This window comes from Mchenga conophoros, linkage group LG11, assembly GCF_057382185.1.
Source record: "Mchenga conophoros isolate Kocher_MC1m ecotype Shallow Benthic linkage group LG11, M_conophoros_male_GT1.1, whole genome shotgun sequence".
Lineage (NCBI taxonomy): Eukaryota > Metazoa > Chordata > Actinopteri > Cichliformes > Cichlidae > Mchenga > Mchenga conophoros.
In genome coordinates, this window is record NC_140536.1 from 22,256,907 (window position 1) to 22,274,378 (window position 17,472).

General features: G+C 40.8%; 2 protein-coding genes and 1 non-coding gene across 4 annotated transcripts; 2 read left to right on the forward strand and 1 right to left on the reverse strand.

Moving 5' to 3' along the window:
- Positions 1-23: 23 nt before the first annotated feature.
- On the reverse strand, positions 24-5,981 carry themis2 (thymocyte selection associated family member 2). Its single transcript, XM_085291487.1, has 6 exons — positions 5,847-5,981; positions 5,365-5,505; positions 4,863-5,288; positions 3,158-4,365; positions 2,783-2,897; positions 24-1,211 (listed from the first exon to the last, which is right to left on the reverse strand). Exons 1-6 carry the CDS (start codon positions 5,947-5,949, stop codon positions 1,102-1,104), a joined length of 2,103 nt encoding a protein of 700 aa, XP_085147613.1. The 5' UTR covers positions 5,950-5,981; the 3' UTR covers positions 24-1,101.
- Positions 5,982-7,157: 1,176 nt separating this feature from the next.
- Positions 7,158-14,235, forward strand: ppp1r8b (protein phosphatase 1, regulatory subunit 8b). 2 transcript variants are annotated; one of them, XM_085291492.1, is made up of 7 exons: positions 7,158-7,253; positions 7,739-7,799; positions 8,095-8,248; positions 9,513-9,730; positions 11,477-11,621; positions 11,904-11,968; positions 12,207-14,235. In XM_085291492.1, exons 1-7 carry the CDS (start codon positions 7,201-7,203, stop codon positions 12,558-12,560), a joined length of 1,050 nt encoding a protein of 349 aa, XP_085147618.1. In that variant the 5' UTR covers positions 7,158-7,200; the 3' UTR covers positions 12,561-14,235. The 2 variants fall into 2 exon arrangements, with proteins under 2 accessions (XP_085147618.1, XP_085147619.1); XM_085291493.1 differs by lacking the exon at positions 7,158-7,253 and adding an exon at positions 7,277-7,416.
- LOC146564044 (small Cajal body-specific RNA 1) lies at positions 7,896-8,026 on the forward strand. Its single transcript, XR_014894512.1, has one exon.
- Positions 14,236-17,472: the final 3,237 nt, after the last annotated feature.

Consider the following 17,472-nt stretch of genomic DNA (forward strand, 5'->3'; position numbering starts at 1 on the left):
ACATCTAGCTGTAAAACCACAAGCTGACTTTAACACTTATCTTAGAGTTTCACATACATTCTTATAGATAATATAAGATCTTATTTAAAGTTTTACAAAGTTGGAATAAACCACATAGGTCCAGTTTCATATAGAAATCATACTTTATGATAATGTCTAATAGAAAATTGAAATCAACCACACATTTACATGCAGTGGAAATAATCTTTCAAAGAAAAATGGCACAAAATGGATTGTCCATCGGTTAACAAAGATGCAAAACATACTTTCATTTTCAGTGGAAATGTTTCTACTCCTCCTTGGAGTTAATTTGCAAAAAAAAAAAAAAAGGCAAATACATTTCTGTTCACAGATAAATAGTTTGATGTGGTTAGAGGGACGGCTTCTGCTACCGGTGCTGCAGCGTTACAATGTTGCGGTTTAGACAAATGCCTTCCATCAATGAGTGGGGTGAGCTATTTCTCTTTAGAGTTTGCATCTATGCAGTAGGAGTTTGACATACACATATGTTGTATACTTGTGCAACAGAATACAATCCATTGAAGCCAGTTTGAAGCTTATTAATATGCATTTTTGAGAGAAGTTATTGATTTAACACTGGTAATTTTAAAGGCTGTAATTTATGGTGTTATGTTCGACTGCATATTATCCTATAGTTTGTTGCTGTAACTATGCAAAAGAAGGCATTATATACAGTAACTAGCTACTTAGTACCTCACAATATAAATACGGACCTGTACACAAAGCTGAAAGACATAGCCTCAATTACTACATGGTTAAATCAACAATTTCTAAACAAGTTTGTGTACAATAAAAAGTGTTTGAACTACAAGAGTGGTATGTGTTCAAAGTTTGAATACACGATTACTGAAAACAGTGAAGTATAGTTCTGGGTATAAAGTTATGAGGTAAAAAGAAATTTTGCTGACCACGTGAGAAAACAGATGTGAAAACACCACCAAGTTTGTATTTATTCTGGGCTAAGCTGAATGATGTCATGTCAACCAACCCTGCACAGCACTTGTAGGATAGGGAACAGTTCAGTTCTCACTGCTCGAGCAGGATTTTTCTCTGTTGCAGAAGATGTAGAAGATATTTCCTTTAGTAGTACATAACATTTTCTTGTGCTTTCTTCATCATAACAGCCAAAGTGTCATCCACAGTTTCATAGTCATGGTCACTGTCCTCATTTTCATCGTCAGGCACACTCCCTGGTGGAAAGATTATTGTTAGTAATACTATATTTCACAATATTCTTATATTCATCCTAACTGTCATTTATCAAATGTGCCGCCGAATGTCTTCCTTTCAGAAAACATGCGATTTATGCACCACCAAACATTTATGCACCACCCATCACATACACCACCTATCACAGGTTTTCACTTCACTTCCTGATGCAGCCAATCGAAATGACTAAACACATTTCGCTTCTATAGGAAGAATGTCTCCTGAGATACTATTGGGTGATGGGTTGAATCTTATACAGGAACACACTTGGAATTAAGGCGTCATTGTGGATTTTGTTAAGTGACGAAGAGTAATAGTAAGTAAATAAAAGCATGAATATATTAGAAATGATGAAGTCTCCCAAAACCATAGACTTTCTCAATCTGCACATGCTGTTTACGGTCTGTGGTTATTGTGTAAGTTTGCGTCTATGGTTAATGGACGATAAAAATGGTGTGATAAACACGGCTAAATTCTTATTATTTGCATTTAATGCATCTAATGCATTATTAATACATTAGGTAATTTGTATATTTACATATGCATATGCACATACTTTTAATTGAATATACTTACATATGTGTTTTTTACATATAAATTACACATTACTGAGACAATAAGACATTGATATGTTTTTCATTACTATTCAGTTCATGTTCACTGTTTGGTTTTGTGTATTTGTAGACTATGTGGATACAAGTACTGGGTCACCTGCACATTACAGCTACAGGAGCTGCTCAGCCATGAAAACCCATGCCTTGAAGCTCCACGCACACAGTTTTTGTGCTGATGTTAATGCCAAAGGAGGTTTGGAACGCTGCAGTTACTGACGTTACAGATGTTTGGCAACTTTTACGCACTGTGCACCTCGGCACTTGGCAACCCCGCTCTGTAACTTTACACGGTCTGCTACTTCATGGCTGAGCTGTTGTGGTTCTAAGACGCTTCCACTTTTCAGCTATATGTTACAGCGGATGGTGGACTATCTATCTATTGACACGAGCTCTTTAGAACAAACCATCCTTTATCAGATGTTTGCAAAGGCAGACTGCATGGCAAGATGCATGATTTTATACAGCTGCTGAAATGGGACTAAAACCCTTTGAATTCAAATATGAAAAATGTATTGACCAGTACTTTTGTGTATATAGTGCAGGTGAAGCTGATTTTTAACCCTTCTTCATATTCATTTACTTTAAATTTAGTTCTGTGCGTTATGGCAGAAAAAATGTTACTCTATGTGCTTTTAGTGGTCTTGATGACTTTGTGAATTCTCTGTGGCTCTGTGAACAGTCACGCTCACATTTGTCTTAGAGATGTAGAGGGAAGCCAAAGTCTGCCAGTATTCTCAACTTTTTGGGGTCTTTATATAAACCCTACAGTATATAAACTCTTTCCCATGGTGAAAATGTCTCAAATGTAGAGGTTGTCCTGCAAACACTGCTTTAATATAAACATAGAGAATGCTTTACTAGTCCAGCAGCTGCACTATAAGTTTTGCAAGAGACAAATCGGTGGCTCTCTTAAAACATTATATCAGACAGAGCCCCACCTGTTTTAGCAGACTCCTTCATTTGTACATAAGTGTTTGGCAGAGCCTTGCCTATGGTTTGGTCAGCCGCTGAGAACTTTCGGGGCACAAGTGGTGGGGGCTCATCTTCATTAGCCTGCACAAAAGAGGAAACTTCTGTTTTATTACATGCATGGCGTATTTACCACAGGAAAAAAGTGGAAGCACCAATTTGTTATTTTTGCTTAGTTCATTTCCTGAAAGTCACATTATGAGAATCTGTATATTAGTTTCACCGTAGTGGGGTTTCAAGAGAAACCTGACGTGACAAGAAAATCTAGACAACCTAAGCTGAGCTTTAGCCTTTATAATAATAGCTTTCGAAAATGTTATACAAGCATGAAAAGAGTCACTCACGGGAGGTGGTGGGGCGGGGGGCCTCTTTTTGTTATTCAAAGTCAAGTCGCTGAACTGTTTGGTTGGGACGCTTTTGTCTCCTTGATGTTTGGATTTGTTTGCCTTCTTTGATTTCTTTGTTTTTTTGGGAGGTGCCGAAAATGACATGTTTCGCTTTGGTGGTCGAGGTGGCGGCTCCGCATCTGAGTTACCACGTTTGCGAAACTCATAAAAGAATGTGTCTGCAACTTCGGTAACTCTTTCCACTTGACACGTGGGGGGTTGATCTTTGGGCCATGGGAGGGGGTCTGTAGTAAAATAGACAGACATTGAGAGCCACTGCGTTGGGATCTCGAAACAGTACTCTGGCTTGTGTACAAAGCTTGCCTGAATGGTGGGTTCCAACATAGCTGCCTCTATTCTGAGACATGAGAACCCATAGAGGGGATCCTTCTCGAGTTCTGTATCACGGCCCACCACTTTAACATCCAGAGGCAAGCTAAACTCCTTCCCCAAGTCACTGAGTTTGTACTTCCTGTTGTCACTGAGTACTTCCACAAAGTGACCCTCCATGTAAAGAGGCATAATAATCGCTTCCTTTTCATCCTCCCTTTTCACCTGATCCTCATCATCATCATCATCATCCTCATCATCGTCCGACTCTTGAAGGCGATAACACAAAAGAGCCTCTACCGACTGCTTCTGTCCTGCTTTGCCTTCACAGGGTAAAACCATCCTATCGCAGCGCACAACCTCAAGCTGTTCCCCCACACTGAGGGCAGGGAGTCCCTCCTCTTCCACTTCCTCACAGTTCCTTGTTACGCTGACCTTCAGACCTGGTGCGTGGATTGAAGCAACGTACAGCTCGTATACTGAATTAAACTCTCTTGGCCGTCTCCGGAAACGTCCACCATATTGCTGAGACACCAGGAAGTACTGCGGTGTTTTCCTGCTTTTCAAAGTGGATAATAAAATCATGGGCGAGGTTCCTTTTTTGTGAAAAATCAGGTGCTCATTCTTGCGAAGCTCCGGTAGCCAGCTGCACTTGAACAGGGAGCGCGTCTCTGGGTCTTCGATGATCTCCACCACTCCAGGGAATGATTTATTCGGCTCAGAGTGGACTTCACTCAGAGAAAGGGGTACAATAAAATGCACATCTTTACACAGCTCGGTGACATCGACCACATCCACTTCTAAGCTGGATGGAAACTTCACCACATTCTTCCTCACTGTAGACAAAAGAGAGGAAGGCAGTCATGCATATTAGGTATATTTAACTTTGGTATGAGTGCAGTACAGGTGAGCTATGCTTTTTTTTGTTCTGAATTTAAATTATTGAGGTTACAAATATAAGCAATCATATAATCATAAGCAATCATAACAGTGCATCATATAGATTAATTGCTTTTAATGATATGCTGATGTTTTTCAAGGTGGCATTAACTTTAACTGTTTTATAGCATGGTATGTACTATATGTCATTGGCTTCAAGTGTAAAATTTTAATATGCACAAATGTTGTTTATGTAGTGCATAAATGTGCACAGATGTAGAGGAACAATAAAATGTCATGAACCAAGTATTTCACAATTAAGGTGGAAGTTAAAGTGGAAGTTCACAAACTTTGCATTAACATAACACACGGTGGGGTTCACACACAAATAACAAATCCAGATCAACATTATGTTAAATAGTAGTTAAATAGTTAAAAAGTAGGTTATTCTTACAGTTCATGACGGCCTGGACATGGTATACTGGACTGAGCATAAGAGGCCGATCACACTTGGTAGCATTGACAAAGCGAAACCTTCGGCTACGCAGGGACGACGAGGACATGATCTCCCGCAGGGTAAAGCGCTCCTCACTCTCACACTCATAGAACTCCCCTCGGAAAGAAACAGGGATGCACACTTCAGCTGAGGCTTCTTGTTGTCCTCGAATAAGGCAGCGGACTTGATCCTCTTGATCCTTGTGCTTCTCAACAGAGAGCACAGTCAAAGCTGTCCCAGCTCCCAGTGCTAAATTGCCAATGGTCATCTTGGAGTGGCTGGAGAAAGTGAAGGGAAGAGAGGAGTCGAGGCCTACCGGCCTCATGCTGACCATCTCCTCTACCGTACTGTATGGCATCTCCTCTGGCACGACCCTGAACAAGCCTGAGAAGAAAAGAAAAGTCATTGTAGTTCTACAAAATAGATTTAACCATTCTTACAAGAATTTCTCTAGACCAACCTGTGTGGCTGATAGGCAGCTCAAATGTTTCATTGTTTGCTACGTCTTGACAGGAAACTGATAGGAGCTCAATTTTAGTGACCTTTATTAGATCCCCAGTGGAAAAGCACACTTCACTCCCAGAAATTTCATATATAGAACCTGGAATGGAAAACAAGAAACTGAAGGAACAAAAATGATTATGATTTCTTAACTAGCACATGAACGCATACACTCTAATGGGAATTGTTTCCAGTTGCGAGCCATGAGCAATACAACAAATGCTCACTGTTCTTTTTATATATAATAACGTCTAATTTAGGGTTAAAAATGTACAAAATGTAAAAGGAATGTACACTAGATTGTAACTTTGAATTTATGAAAGACAGACACAACACAGAGAAGCGCACAGCAATGAAGTAATCTATAATCTCGTAAGTGCTGTCCTTCTGTATACGCCATCTCACTGAGGAAAAGTAATAATAATAATAATAAAAAACTACCTTGGAAATATACTCCAGAGCAAACTTGCAAAAGTTTTGGCAGACAGGTATCGTCCAATGACGCGATGAATTCCTGAAGTGGCAAAGCAGTGGCGCCTGCCATCACTGCTGCCTCTGAGTGTGTGCAACCAAAAATGAAGGCAGGCAGCAAATGACAAGCGCAGCACAAAACGGGGGTGCTTTCTCAGTTAAAAACCACAAAAGTGAATGAGGAAGTTACAGGATCTCTTTGCACAACTTGTGCATTCACATACGGGGACAAAGCAATCTGGCAAAGCCTCATTGCTGTGAAGATGGTGAATAAGTATCCAAAAGAATGTTTTATTAAATTTTGGGGGATTACAGCATAAAGCCTGCTATGAAGAATAAAAGAAAACATCCACACTCTAACTTTGAGCTTTTTATATGTCTTAATTTTTTGGGTGTGTGTGGGTGTGTGTGTGTAAGAGTGAAAGAGAGAGAGGGAGAGAAAGGGGGAGAGGGTGACAGACTTTAAAAGGAGCAAATCGCAATTGCAATTTTGCAGTGTGAACGTGTTATATTTCTTTTTTCTTGTTTGATAGTCAAGCTGCTCTACTTAACGGTGTGGCCAAAATCAGTGTGAACACATTGCGCAAGGTTTAAATAAATACATGCACTATGATAACCTTTAAAAATGCAAAAGAGCAACTCTCAGAGCACAGATGCGAGGACACACTGATAGCTTTTCTTCACTAATATTTCAGGCTCTTTGTGATATTCGTTTTAGCCATGTGTCATCTTTCTCTCTCAGCACTTCCTGCTCTTAGTGCTTTTCTAAGCCTATGACACTTCTATCTGCAGCAAGGAGAGGCTAGATATCCTCCCACCTTGACATATCAAGGAAGGCAGGCAGTGGTTTTTAGCGTTTGACTCAACTCACAGTTTCCAAGAACCACAAAAAGCTCTAAAGATCAGTGCTTGACACAGAGTCCGCCCACACCAGCTATTAGTACCGTTGCCCCAAATAGATAGACCCACAGTCCTAGCTTCATTCAAACCACCAGCTGCTCACGAAACAAATATCAGTTATTTTATCTGATTTGACCTTTTAACAGTGTTAACTTAGAAATTTGGGGGATAGGGACCCCTGCTGGTTCTTGTGGTAACTCAAAGTTGGTGTTAGTTTAATCCCCCCCCTCATGGGTTTAAACATTCTTAGAAAATTCATGTATTATTTTGTATTACCACTTATTTTAAGTAAAAGTCGGAGTAAATGAGAAAACGTAGTCTAATATTCTATTCAATGTTTGGCAGTACTACAGGACTACATTTCCCAGTAATCCGAAGTGACGTTTACCCAGCATGCAGCTCTGCTTTGAGAAGCTGAGGCAAGATGGCGACTAAAATAAGCAAAGACAGTCCCCCTCCTTTTGATTGTCCATCATGGTGAGAAAATGCACGTGCTAAAGTTGTAGCCGTTAGCTTGTTATGTGATATCAGGTGCAAATGAGCAGATTAGCATTCACTTAATTATCAATGTAACTTTCTACAGAGGAGAATAGCTGGTTTTCACAGTGGCTAATGTTAGCATCTGAGCAGGCTAACGCTGGTGTGTATCTACAAATGGCGTTGCCTCTTTTTTTCTTATTAAGACCCATCGTTTATGTGCAGTTTTAATTCTGATCATGAAAAGAAGAAACAAATCACATGTATACGCAGGATATAATTTAATAAGTTTTTCTGTATGTAAAAGTATCAATCTTGAACACGTTTCTATGAGTGCAGAGGTGAGTGAGTCGTTTCTATGAACAAATCCTTAACTGCAGCAAGGGGAGACAATGGAGTGTAGCCATTTATTTAGAATAATGATCCACTGTCCACGTATAACATTAACTTAGACAGTTTTAATGTTTAAAAATGTTTTCTCTTAGGGCAGGCAAACCGCCCCCTGGGCTCCACCTGGACGTGATGAAGGGGGACAAACTGATAGAGGTAACTGGAAGTTTGGAGATGTTACACTAGACCAACAATTTATAGTATTGCATACTTGTGAACTGCAAGAATAATGCTGGTAGTAGGGTTAATTGAATGCACCAGATACGAGCCTGACAGTCTGCTTTGGCTGCAGGGCTTCAAACGGTGCGACAGTAGAATCAGCCCTGAGTTTTAAGCTTTTCAGTGGAAGCAACACTGTGGAGTTATGGCTCAGAGGCACAGAAATGTTATTCAGCCTTCTTCACTGGCTTGTTTTCAAAGCCAAGTCACTAACTCGTGTCTCTCCTTCTAGAAACTGATCATAGATGAAAAGAAGTACTACCTATTTGGGAGGAACCCCGACTGGTGCGACTTCACCATTGACCATCAGTCGTGCTCTCGTGTTCACGCTGCACTAGTCTATCACAAACACCTGAAAAGGGTCTTCCTCATAGACCTCAACAGCAGTAAGACATGATCTTCAGTCATACTTGTACACTCTACGTTACTGTCTGAAAAAGCTAAGGGCTAAAAGGGAATAAAATTAATCTATTACGTGCAGCCAGTAGTGCTCATAATCGCTCGAATAATTTGTTGGATAGACAAAAATAATCCACAACAATATTCTAATTGTTTTGATAATCAGCTAGTTTTTAAAGCAATGATGCTAAGCATCAGGGTCAGATTGTAATTGGAAACCTTATTGTTTATTTAAGGTCCTGTTTTTGTAATAAATGTGTAATTCGGACTATATAAACAGACAGGAGACTGCAAGGTGGTGGTGAGGTGGTAGCTAAGCTGCACTGGATGGTCGTCTGTAGGATGACTTTGGAAATCTAGCAGAAGAGCAGAGTGATGGCAGAGCCAAAGATTCCATGGTGGAAGTTTATGGAGGAAGAATGCTGGCGTGGAATTTAGGGAGGAGTTGAGGAGACAGGCTCTGGGTCTTAGGGGAAATTTACCAGATGACTGGGAAAATACAGCTGAAGTGCTCAGGCAAAGCTGTTTGGTGCATCGTCTGGACAGAGCAAACAAGGAGACTTTGTCATGGAATAACACAGTACAAGAAAGTAATCAAATATTCAGTAGTCAGGGAGATGAAGGAATTAGACAGGATTACTGGTTGGCTAGGAATACAGCACACTAGGAGCGAGTGAGATGTAGGTAAGGCTGGAGACTAAGGATGGAGCAGATGACATATCAGTTGGCTATGGCAGTGAAAGGGAAAGAGTGGGTGGTGGCTGCTAAGGGGAGCACTCAAAAGAAGTAGTTGTCTTGTGTAGCAGTTATGCATTCTCTCTTTCTCGTTTGTTATAACCAGCTGCAAAAAATAAATAGAAACATGATATGCCAGCTGGCAACTGAGTTTTGGCAAGAAAGTGGCACGCATTGGACCTTTTTAAAAATATTAGCAAAAACGTATTAATGAAAATGATGTTATAGATGATAAAATTAAGAATGGACTAAAAATCACATTTATGAGAATAACTGGATATAAAGAAAAATTGCAGTTTGATCACACCAGACATTATGTGCTTAAACATGGCCTCTGTTAATGCAGAGGTCATTGTTATATTAGTATTTAATATTGCTGGGTCAGGCAAGTCAGAAAAGTTACCAAATATTGACAAAATGTATTGTTTGACTACCTTGAATTATTGTTGTTTCATTATTACATCAGGCTTAGCTACACACATCAGTCCTAAAACTGTGCTTGATGTCATCATTTAGCACACGGTACTTTCCTTGGACACATTCGGCTGGAGGCCCACAAGCCTCAGCAGGTTCCCATAGACTCTACAATATCTTTTGGGGCCTCAACACGGACTTACACCATCAGAGAGAAACCTCAAACCCAAGGCAGTGCTGGCACAGGGGACAGCAAGACAGGAGATGATGAGGAGCTGAAAGGACTGCTTGGGCTTCCAGAAGAAGAGACAGAACTGGAGGTACAGTTAGTTTATATTCTGAAAAATGAACTGCACGGGAAAGGAATATCATGGCTGATGTGAATACCTCTCAGGTCCACAGTATGTATTTTGGTGCACTAAAAAACACTAAATTAGGTCTGTTTAAATAGGCTAAGCTCTTCAATTTGTAACCCCTTCACTCATAATGCACATGATACTGCGATACGTCTTCTGACTAGAAAACTCCACGTGTTATTTTTATAAGTTAAGCTGGGCTTACACTGTGCGATTTTTGGCCCCTTTTGAGCCGATTGTTGAGTCGTGCGACCGTTTTGGTGATCGGCCCGAGTTTGGCCTTCATCGTGCATCGTGTAGTATACGTGGGGAACGAGAAGTGATTAACACCTCCCGACCAGCTCCCGATCATCAATCGCTTGGTCGGGAGGATTTCAAACAGGTTTGAAATCCTCACGACCGTCGTGAGGGTGTCACCGCAGCCGCTCACACTGCGCATGCGCAAACGCATAAATGTCGGTGAAAAAGACGGAGTAGCACGGCAGTGCAGCGTGTGATCTGGACACAAGGGATGGAGGCACAACTTGTAGAACTTTGGAAAGCTCATCCGAGCCTTTTCGATGTGGCCTCACAAAATTATCACGATATGACACTTTATAATTAGGGATGGGTACCGGTGTCCGGTGCCATGATGGCACCGGTTCTGACATAAACGGTAGTAACCAGACCGAAAAGCAGCGCACATTTCGGTGCTTTATTTCGGTGCTTTTTTTCCCTGAGCTGTGATACACTTTAGATTCTAGCCAATCATTTTACGTTTCCGAGGATAGTAGGCGGGGCCAGGTACGTACGTACGTTCTGTTAAAGCAGAGCTACAGATTAAAAATGCCCAAGGCGAAGCGGTTAAAAGTCTGGCTGTACTTCATAGCAAAATATGCAAACTCAGCAGCCTGCAACAAGTGCTTTAAGCTGATACTGTGATACTGTCAAAGGAGGTAACACCTCAAATCCGATGAAACACCTGGCGACGCATAGCGTTTTTTTAAAAAGCCCAGAAATGCGCCGTATTTTGATAGCTTGCTGCGAGACCTCACACCGAGCACATCTACTGCGGGTGGGTTGCCTGTTATGCAACATCCCCCAAAAACACGAAGAGGAGAGTCCTGGCCCCTAGCCCTGCCAGTGTAGCAGGGATGATGACGGCAGCAGCAGCCGTTCTTCTCTGCGTGAGTAGGCTAACCACGTTATTACATTAATGCATGTAAGGTGAACTAGAAAACATCATCATAGCTACATGCTGCTGTCTTCTTGTTTGATGGCAGATACTCCCTTCACCCTGGCTAAAAAGGCTAAAATGACCAAAGAAAAAGTGGAAAACAGTTAAACATGAGAGGTTTAGGACAAAGTTTGTGTTTTTTCCATTGTTTAAGCACTGCTTCCAGCCAAGAGTGATACCATATATGCCCCATAGCTGCAGAAAAGGCTAACATTGTTATATTTTTACAAAAAACAGCTGAACATGAGAGGTTTTTGGACCAATTTTGTGTTCTCCATTCTTTAAGCACCGGTTTGAGAACCGTTTGAGCACCGGCACCGTTTCAAAAGTACCGATTTGGCACCGGTATCGGATAAAACCTAAACGATACCCATCCCTATTTATAATACTGTTTTTTTCTATCAAGTTTGTTCCGGTATATCGTGTTGTTATGTTGGGATATTTTGACATTCATGCAGCTATTTTGCTCATATGTAATGTTTTTAACCTGCCAGAACCTGACAGAGTTCAACACAGCTCACAACAAGCGCATCTCCCTCCTCACCATTGAGGAAGGCAACCTGGAAATCCAGAGGCCCAAGAGGAAACGAAAAAATTCCAGAGTTACCTTCAGTGAAGAAGATTCCATCATTAATCCAGGTACTCAAGTTAGTTACCCAAAAACTAGTGGATTGTTATTTTATTTACAGCATGTACATGAGAAGAAAATGAGCTTTGATGATTAGATTAGTTAAGATTAAGCCAAATAAACTAAATTTGGATACTTTTCATTCCAGGCTAGAAACGCATTAATTAATGTGGGTTTGCAGTGAGGTGGCTTATGGCTGATATGTCACTGATCAAATATGTTGATTGTGAATTCTAATGAGAAGAAATGCCCCCAGCGCTAATGTATACCAACTGTTCTTTAAATCTTTACAGAGGATATAGACCCCTCTGTTGGGCGCTTCAGAAATATGGTGCAGACTGCTGTCATCCCTATAAAGGTGAGTTTTGATGTCAGATACATTTAGCTGACAGGATGGTTAAAGAAATGTAATTTTTAAGGTGATAAATGTGCATTTTTTGCAAAAATAAAAAGTTGTCCTGTGTAGCTCACTGGGTGGCCCCAGTATGCCCAGTGTAACACTACCATTTGCAGTGGTCTAGCTGTATGACTTGGAAAGGTAAACATGTATTAAGTGTATGAACTGTGAAGCTGATGCTCTGCTATCCCTGCTGTAGAAACGGAGATTAGAGGGCCAGAACACTTTGGGTTTTGATGACTTGACTTCAAAACGCATGCACGGCTACGGCTTTGGTGGTGGTCTCTATGGGGACTTGCCTCCCACCAGTCATGAGAACCAGCCGATAGGAGCTCCAGGAGGTGTTGCCATGCAGGGAGGGCTTCCTCTCCCTTTCCCTAACCCAGCACCAGAGGTAGACCTGGCCCCTGAGGCTCCACAGCCACCTGTCACTCTCAACCCCACACCTGTTACAGCTCCTTACCTACCGGAGACCCACAACGAGCCACGAAAAAAGAAGTATGCCAAAGAAACTTGGCCAGGCAAGAAACCCACCCCTTCACTACTCATCTAACCAGTTTCTCAAAGCTGCTGACTCTCAGGTTACCAGCAGAAACATCAGGGACTGTGACCTGGACGAGATGGAGCCATTCACTTCCATTTTTTTGTTGTTTTCTATTTTGTTTTTTTCTTTTAATTTGTCGTGTACTCGTTGTCATTACAAGAAGTCATCACACAAGTTCTGTTTTGGTCTGTCACAAGATGTGTCTGCATCTGTTAAACTGGTAGCTGATAAGTAGAAGCTTATTGATTGCAACGAAATTTAAAATACATTTACAGGACTTCACATCTGAGGCTCAAAGTGGCAGGTCTGGTTATCTGAGTGATTCTTTACGAAGATATGGTGGGTCATCGAGTTATGTTTTTGACGAATTTGATGTAAGGTTGTATTTTTTCTACAATTTCAATATTTTTTTCACTTCTTTAGAATGTTGAAAATACTATTAAAGGAAAGCAAAACGTACTTTTCTATCAGATTTTACTGTGATGAGTCAGGGGGGCCAGAGATTGCAGCTATGAACTGAATTTCTGTCAAAACACAGGGCTGATTTTTATCATGAAAACATATAATACAAGTGTATTATTGACTGCAAGCTTTTCATTCCATATATTAGACCAGCATCATATGAACCAAAGTGTCCTGCGTTTTTTCCAACAACCCACTAGGTGGTGGCTTGTGCATTTTCAGTGACACTGGCTACACAGTTACAGAAATCATCGTTCTATATGTGGCATCACATGAAAGTGGAGCTTCAAGCTTCTAAACGTTCACATGTCGCTGATAAGCTATTTGCCCTGTCCAAACAGTATCCCGAACATATTTGTTCTTTGGCTTTTTCAAGTATATTACTTTTAAATGGTTTGTTGCCCACTTTTCCACCACAGGTGTACTCTCACACTTTTGTTCTGCTCGGCATTTAAGTGAACTTTTGCTAAGCACTAACAGAATACAGCTGAGTAGACACTAGCACAAGAACAAATACCAACTTAAAAGGCAAAATAAAAGGTTAGTAAAAAGAGAATTAGGATTTAAACTATTCTAAATGTCACGTAGCATGTTAGCATCTCTCACATGAAACAGTACAGTGCAGTTTATACAACGTATTACTGTTTTGAACAAACGGTTAAAAGTTCTCTGTGTCAAACAGGTAATCAGCTGGCTGTAGCTGGTTAATAAAGACTGTGGCCATGATTAAGTCCACCATTAAATTGTGTTATATCTTATATAGTATAGTGGTTTGGATTTTTCTCTTTCAAATGTGGACAGAACAGCCGTAGTAGTAATTGAGAGGAGAGGGTAAGTGATTTGTAGCAAAGGTTCCTAGCTGGAATCGCAGATTAAATGCTGTGGTCTCAGTGCAACATGCATTCTGACCACAAGGCTGCCACATAACATTGTTGTTTCTTTTTGATGTGGTGCCTGGTCTGACATCGGCCAAAAAGTCAAGTCAAGTCGGCTTGAGGTTATTTCTGCATGAGGCAGCGACAGAAGATGCAATGCATTTTGGGAGTTTTCACAGGAAATTCAAGTGGTCAGTTATTAGGATCTTAAATCAGCGAAAGGTTGGCAATCTGAGATAAAAGAAAGAGGACGTCATTTCATTTTTATACAACCTGTACTGGTGACTTTTTGTCCTTGTGGGTGTGTGGATTTTGTAATATGACTGTAAATAAAAGAGTACTTTTGACTCATGAGCCTTTCTGGCCCTTCTTGATACTTTCACCCAGTTGTGTATGAACCTGCACATTGCAGAAGGGGATTATAGCGTGTCTTTGTGACACTTCTGCACACGCTTTAACGACTCTTGTTGTGAAATTGCTCCAGCACCTGGCCTGTCTAACAGCAGAGATAGGCAGTGAAACTGAAGTCGGGACTTAAGTGCAGCTGTCTCGCCACACATATTCACTTCTATCTCTGCCTACCTGAAGCGAGATGATGAACCGGGTTTCTGGTTTGCAGAAGCATGTACGCATGCTGTCTAACAGTGCTGCAGGAGACTAAAAAAAGGTGTAAATGAAAACAGAAACCTTTTCACTTGTACGGAATGATAAGTGTGCTCCGCTCGTTGCTAGAACAGGTTAATTCTCTGGCTTCATCATGTGTTTTTGACACTTTAGGGACGCCATTGCTTAATTTCGCACCTTTTTGACATAAAGCAATTTTATATATTATATTATCTGTTGCAGATAGACTTCAACAAATTCTGAGACTTCTTTACTTCAAATGTTGTCTTATAGGTGCTTGCTTAAAAACTTATCAGATGGTTGTGCCAACTTAACCTTTTAAAGATCTCCTGAAGCTCCCATTTAGTTATTAGTTTGCAGTTTTCTGACCTGCATTCAGTAACTGATGAAATGTGAAACTACTCCCTCCTAACTTTGAAACTGTTGTGGTTTACAGTATCTTTGACTTAAGCCGTCTCTGTTATTGGTTACTGATTACCGACCAGTCATGTCCTTTTGAATGTGTTGGTAATGTACACCACCAGGCAAAAGTTTGGACACACCTTCTCATTTAATGTTTTTTTCTTTAAATTGACTACTTTCTGCATTGTAGATACATACTGAAGACATCAAATATATGAAGCAAGATGTATGTAATTATGTAGCAAGGAAAAAGTTGATAAATAACCGTAAATATGTTTTATATTTCAGAATAGCTTCCCTTTTCTTTGTTGACAGTGCTGCAAATCCTTGGTATTCTCTCAATGAGCTCCATGATGTAGTAACCTGACATGGTTTTCACTTTAAAGGTGTGCCTTGTCAGGGTTCATTTGTGGAATTTCTTGTCCTCTTAATGGGGTTGGGACCATCAATTGTGTTGTGCAGAAGAGGAGACTGTGTGAATCAGGCCTTTATAGTCAAATAGCTGCTAAGAAACCACAACTAAGGAAAAGCAACAAGCAGAAGAGATTTTTGGGGGGCCAAGGAACACAAGGAATGGACATTGAACCAGTCTAAATCTGTACTTCGCCGTGTCTTTGTGCGACACAGAAAAAGTGAACGGATGGTCTCTACATACATGGTTCCCACCTTGAAGCATTGAGGAGGTGTGATGGTGTACAGGATGCTTTGCTGGTGACACTTTTGGAAATGTATTCAAAATGAAGGAACACTGAACCAGCATAGCTAACACAGCATCCTGCAGCGACATGCCATCCTGTTCTAGTTTAGCTGGACCATCATTTATTTTTCTACAGGACAATGACCCCAAACACACCTCCAGGCTGTGTGAGGGCTATTTGGCCAAAAAGGAGAGTGATGGAGTGCTGCGCCAGATGGCCTGGCCTCTACAGTCACCTGACATAAACCCAATGGAGACAGCTTGGGATGAGATGGACCACAGAGTGAAGGAAGAAGGCCAACAAGTGCTCAGCATCTCTGGGAACTCCTTCAAGACTGTTAGAAAACCATTTCAGGAGATGACCTCATGAAGCTCACTGAGTGAATGCCAAGAGTCTGCAAAGCAGTAATCACAGCAAACGGTGACTATTCATAGTTTTGATGCCTTTGGCGAGAATCTAAAAAGTCATGAAAATAAATAAAAACATGAAATGAGAAGGTGTGTCCAAACTTTTGACTGGTAGTGTGTGCGCCCTCACAGGAAACAGTAATCATCATCGTTCCCCCCCCCCCCCCCCCCCCCCCCCCCCCAAGTCTGCTTCCAAGGCCTGTCACTCTGGTGAAACTGCACTCACTAAAGCTGCAAATGTCTTATCTTACCTGCTGGATATCAGCGTGTTTTTGACAGCATATGCAGCACAGAGACCAGTGTACATTAACTCTTGGCAGCTAAAAACTGCGGTGTTAAATTTGGAATAACCTTTGTGTTTGTTCGACTGCTTTGATGCTCCCTCTTCTCTTCCTCTCAGGTCTCTCTGTTCCGGATCATCAACCATCCTGGGACCTCTTTCTCCCCCTTGGCTGTCAGTTACTGATGTTCGGATCTGGAGCTTTGTCCTCCAGCTTCTCTTATCTCCCTCTCTCCTCTGTATTTATGCTGTCCTTTTTTCGTGTCCCTTCTCTAGGTTTGTTTACACGTCGAGTCAACTGAATGTTATTTTGTGTATTTTTTCCAGGTTGGATATCGACGAGGTCATGGAGGGGGGGCTTGAACAAGGCTCCAGTGTTAACTGATCTTTAAACATGTTGTTTAATTGCATTTGCTATCTAATTATGTCATCTTGGTTGTCCGCACTGTAAAAATCCATTAACACAATTCTGAACACAATAAAAGCTCTGTAGTAGATGTTGTCAGAGATATGCTGACAACAAAGGCCGTACCATTTACCCAAGATCATTTTTTCAGTCGAACTATTCAGTGGCCCCCCCGTGCCCTGTGAGTGGCAGCCCTGCCCACAAGAGGATAGAAATGTCTCATCATTGGATTAATATGACCACTCAGAACAAGCTTGTATTGATTTCTGGTAACCTTCCCCTCTTAAAGGACAAGTGGACTCAAAGATATCAGTCAGAGGTAAAGGTTTTGTCATTTTTCTTACATTTAATTAACCATAAACAACACTCCAGTGTGAATTTGCCTTGATATAAACTGATATTTCAGATTTACAATAAGCTGTATGTATGAGGAAAGACTCTAAATGCAATGCGAGTAATTTGATACATTGTCCACATTTTTAAGCATCAACTTTACAGTCTGCCTCTGTAAAATAAGGTTATATTCCAGAGATAAACTTTGATCATATATCTATGAATTGCTTTCATGCTGACTAGATAAGACTTCATATAAATGCACAAACATAGATAAATGATCTTCATTATAGGTCAAAGAGAGCTCTCTTTTAAACAATAGAAGTAATATGGAAATATGAGCTCAATTAAACCTTTTTGATTTGGTTGATCCTGAATACTAAAATACAGTGAAGAACTTTAAAAAAATTTTGTTATTATGTTTTGTTGGAAAA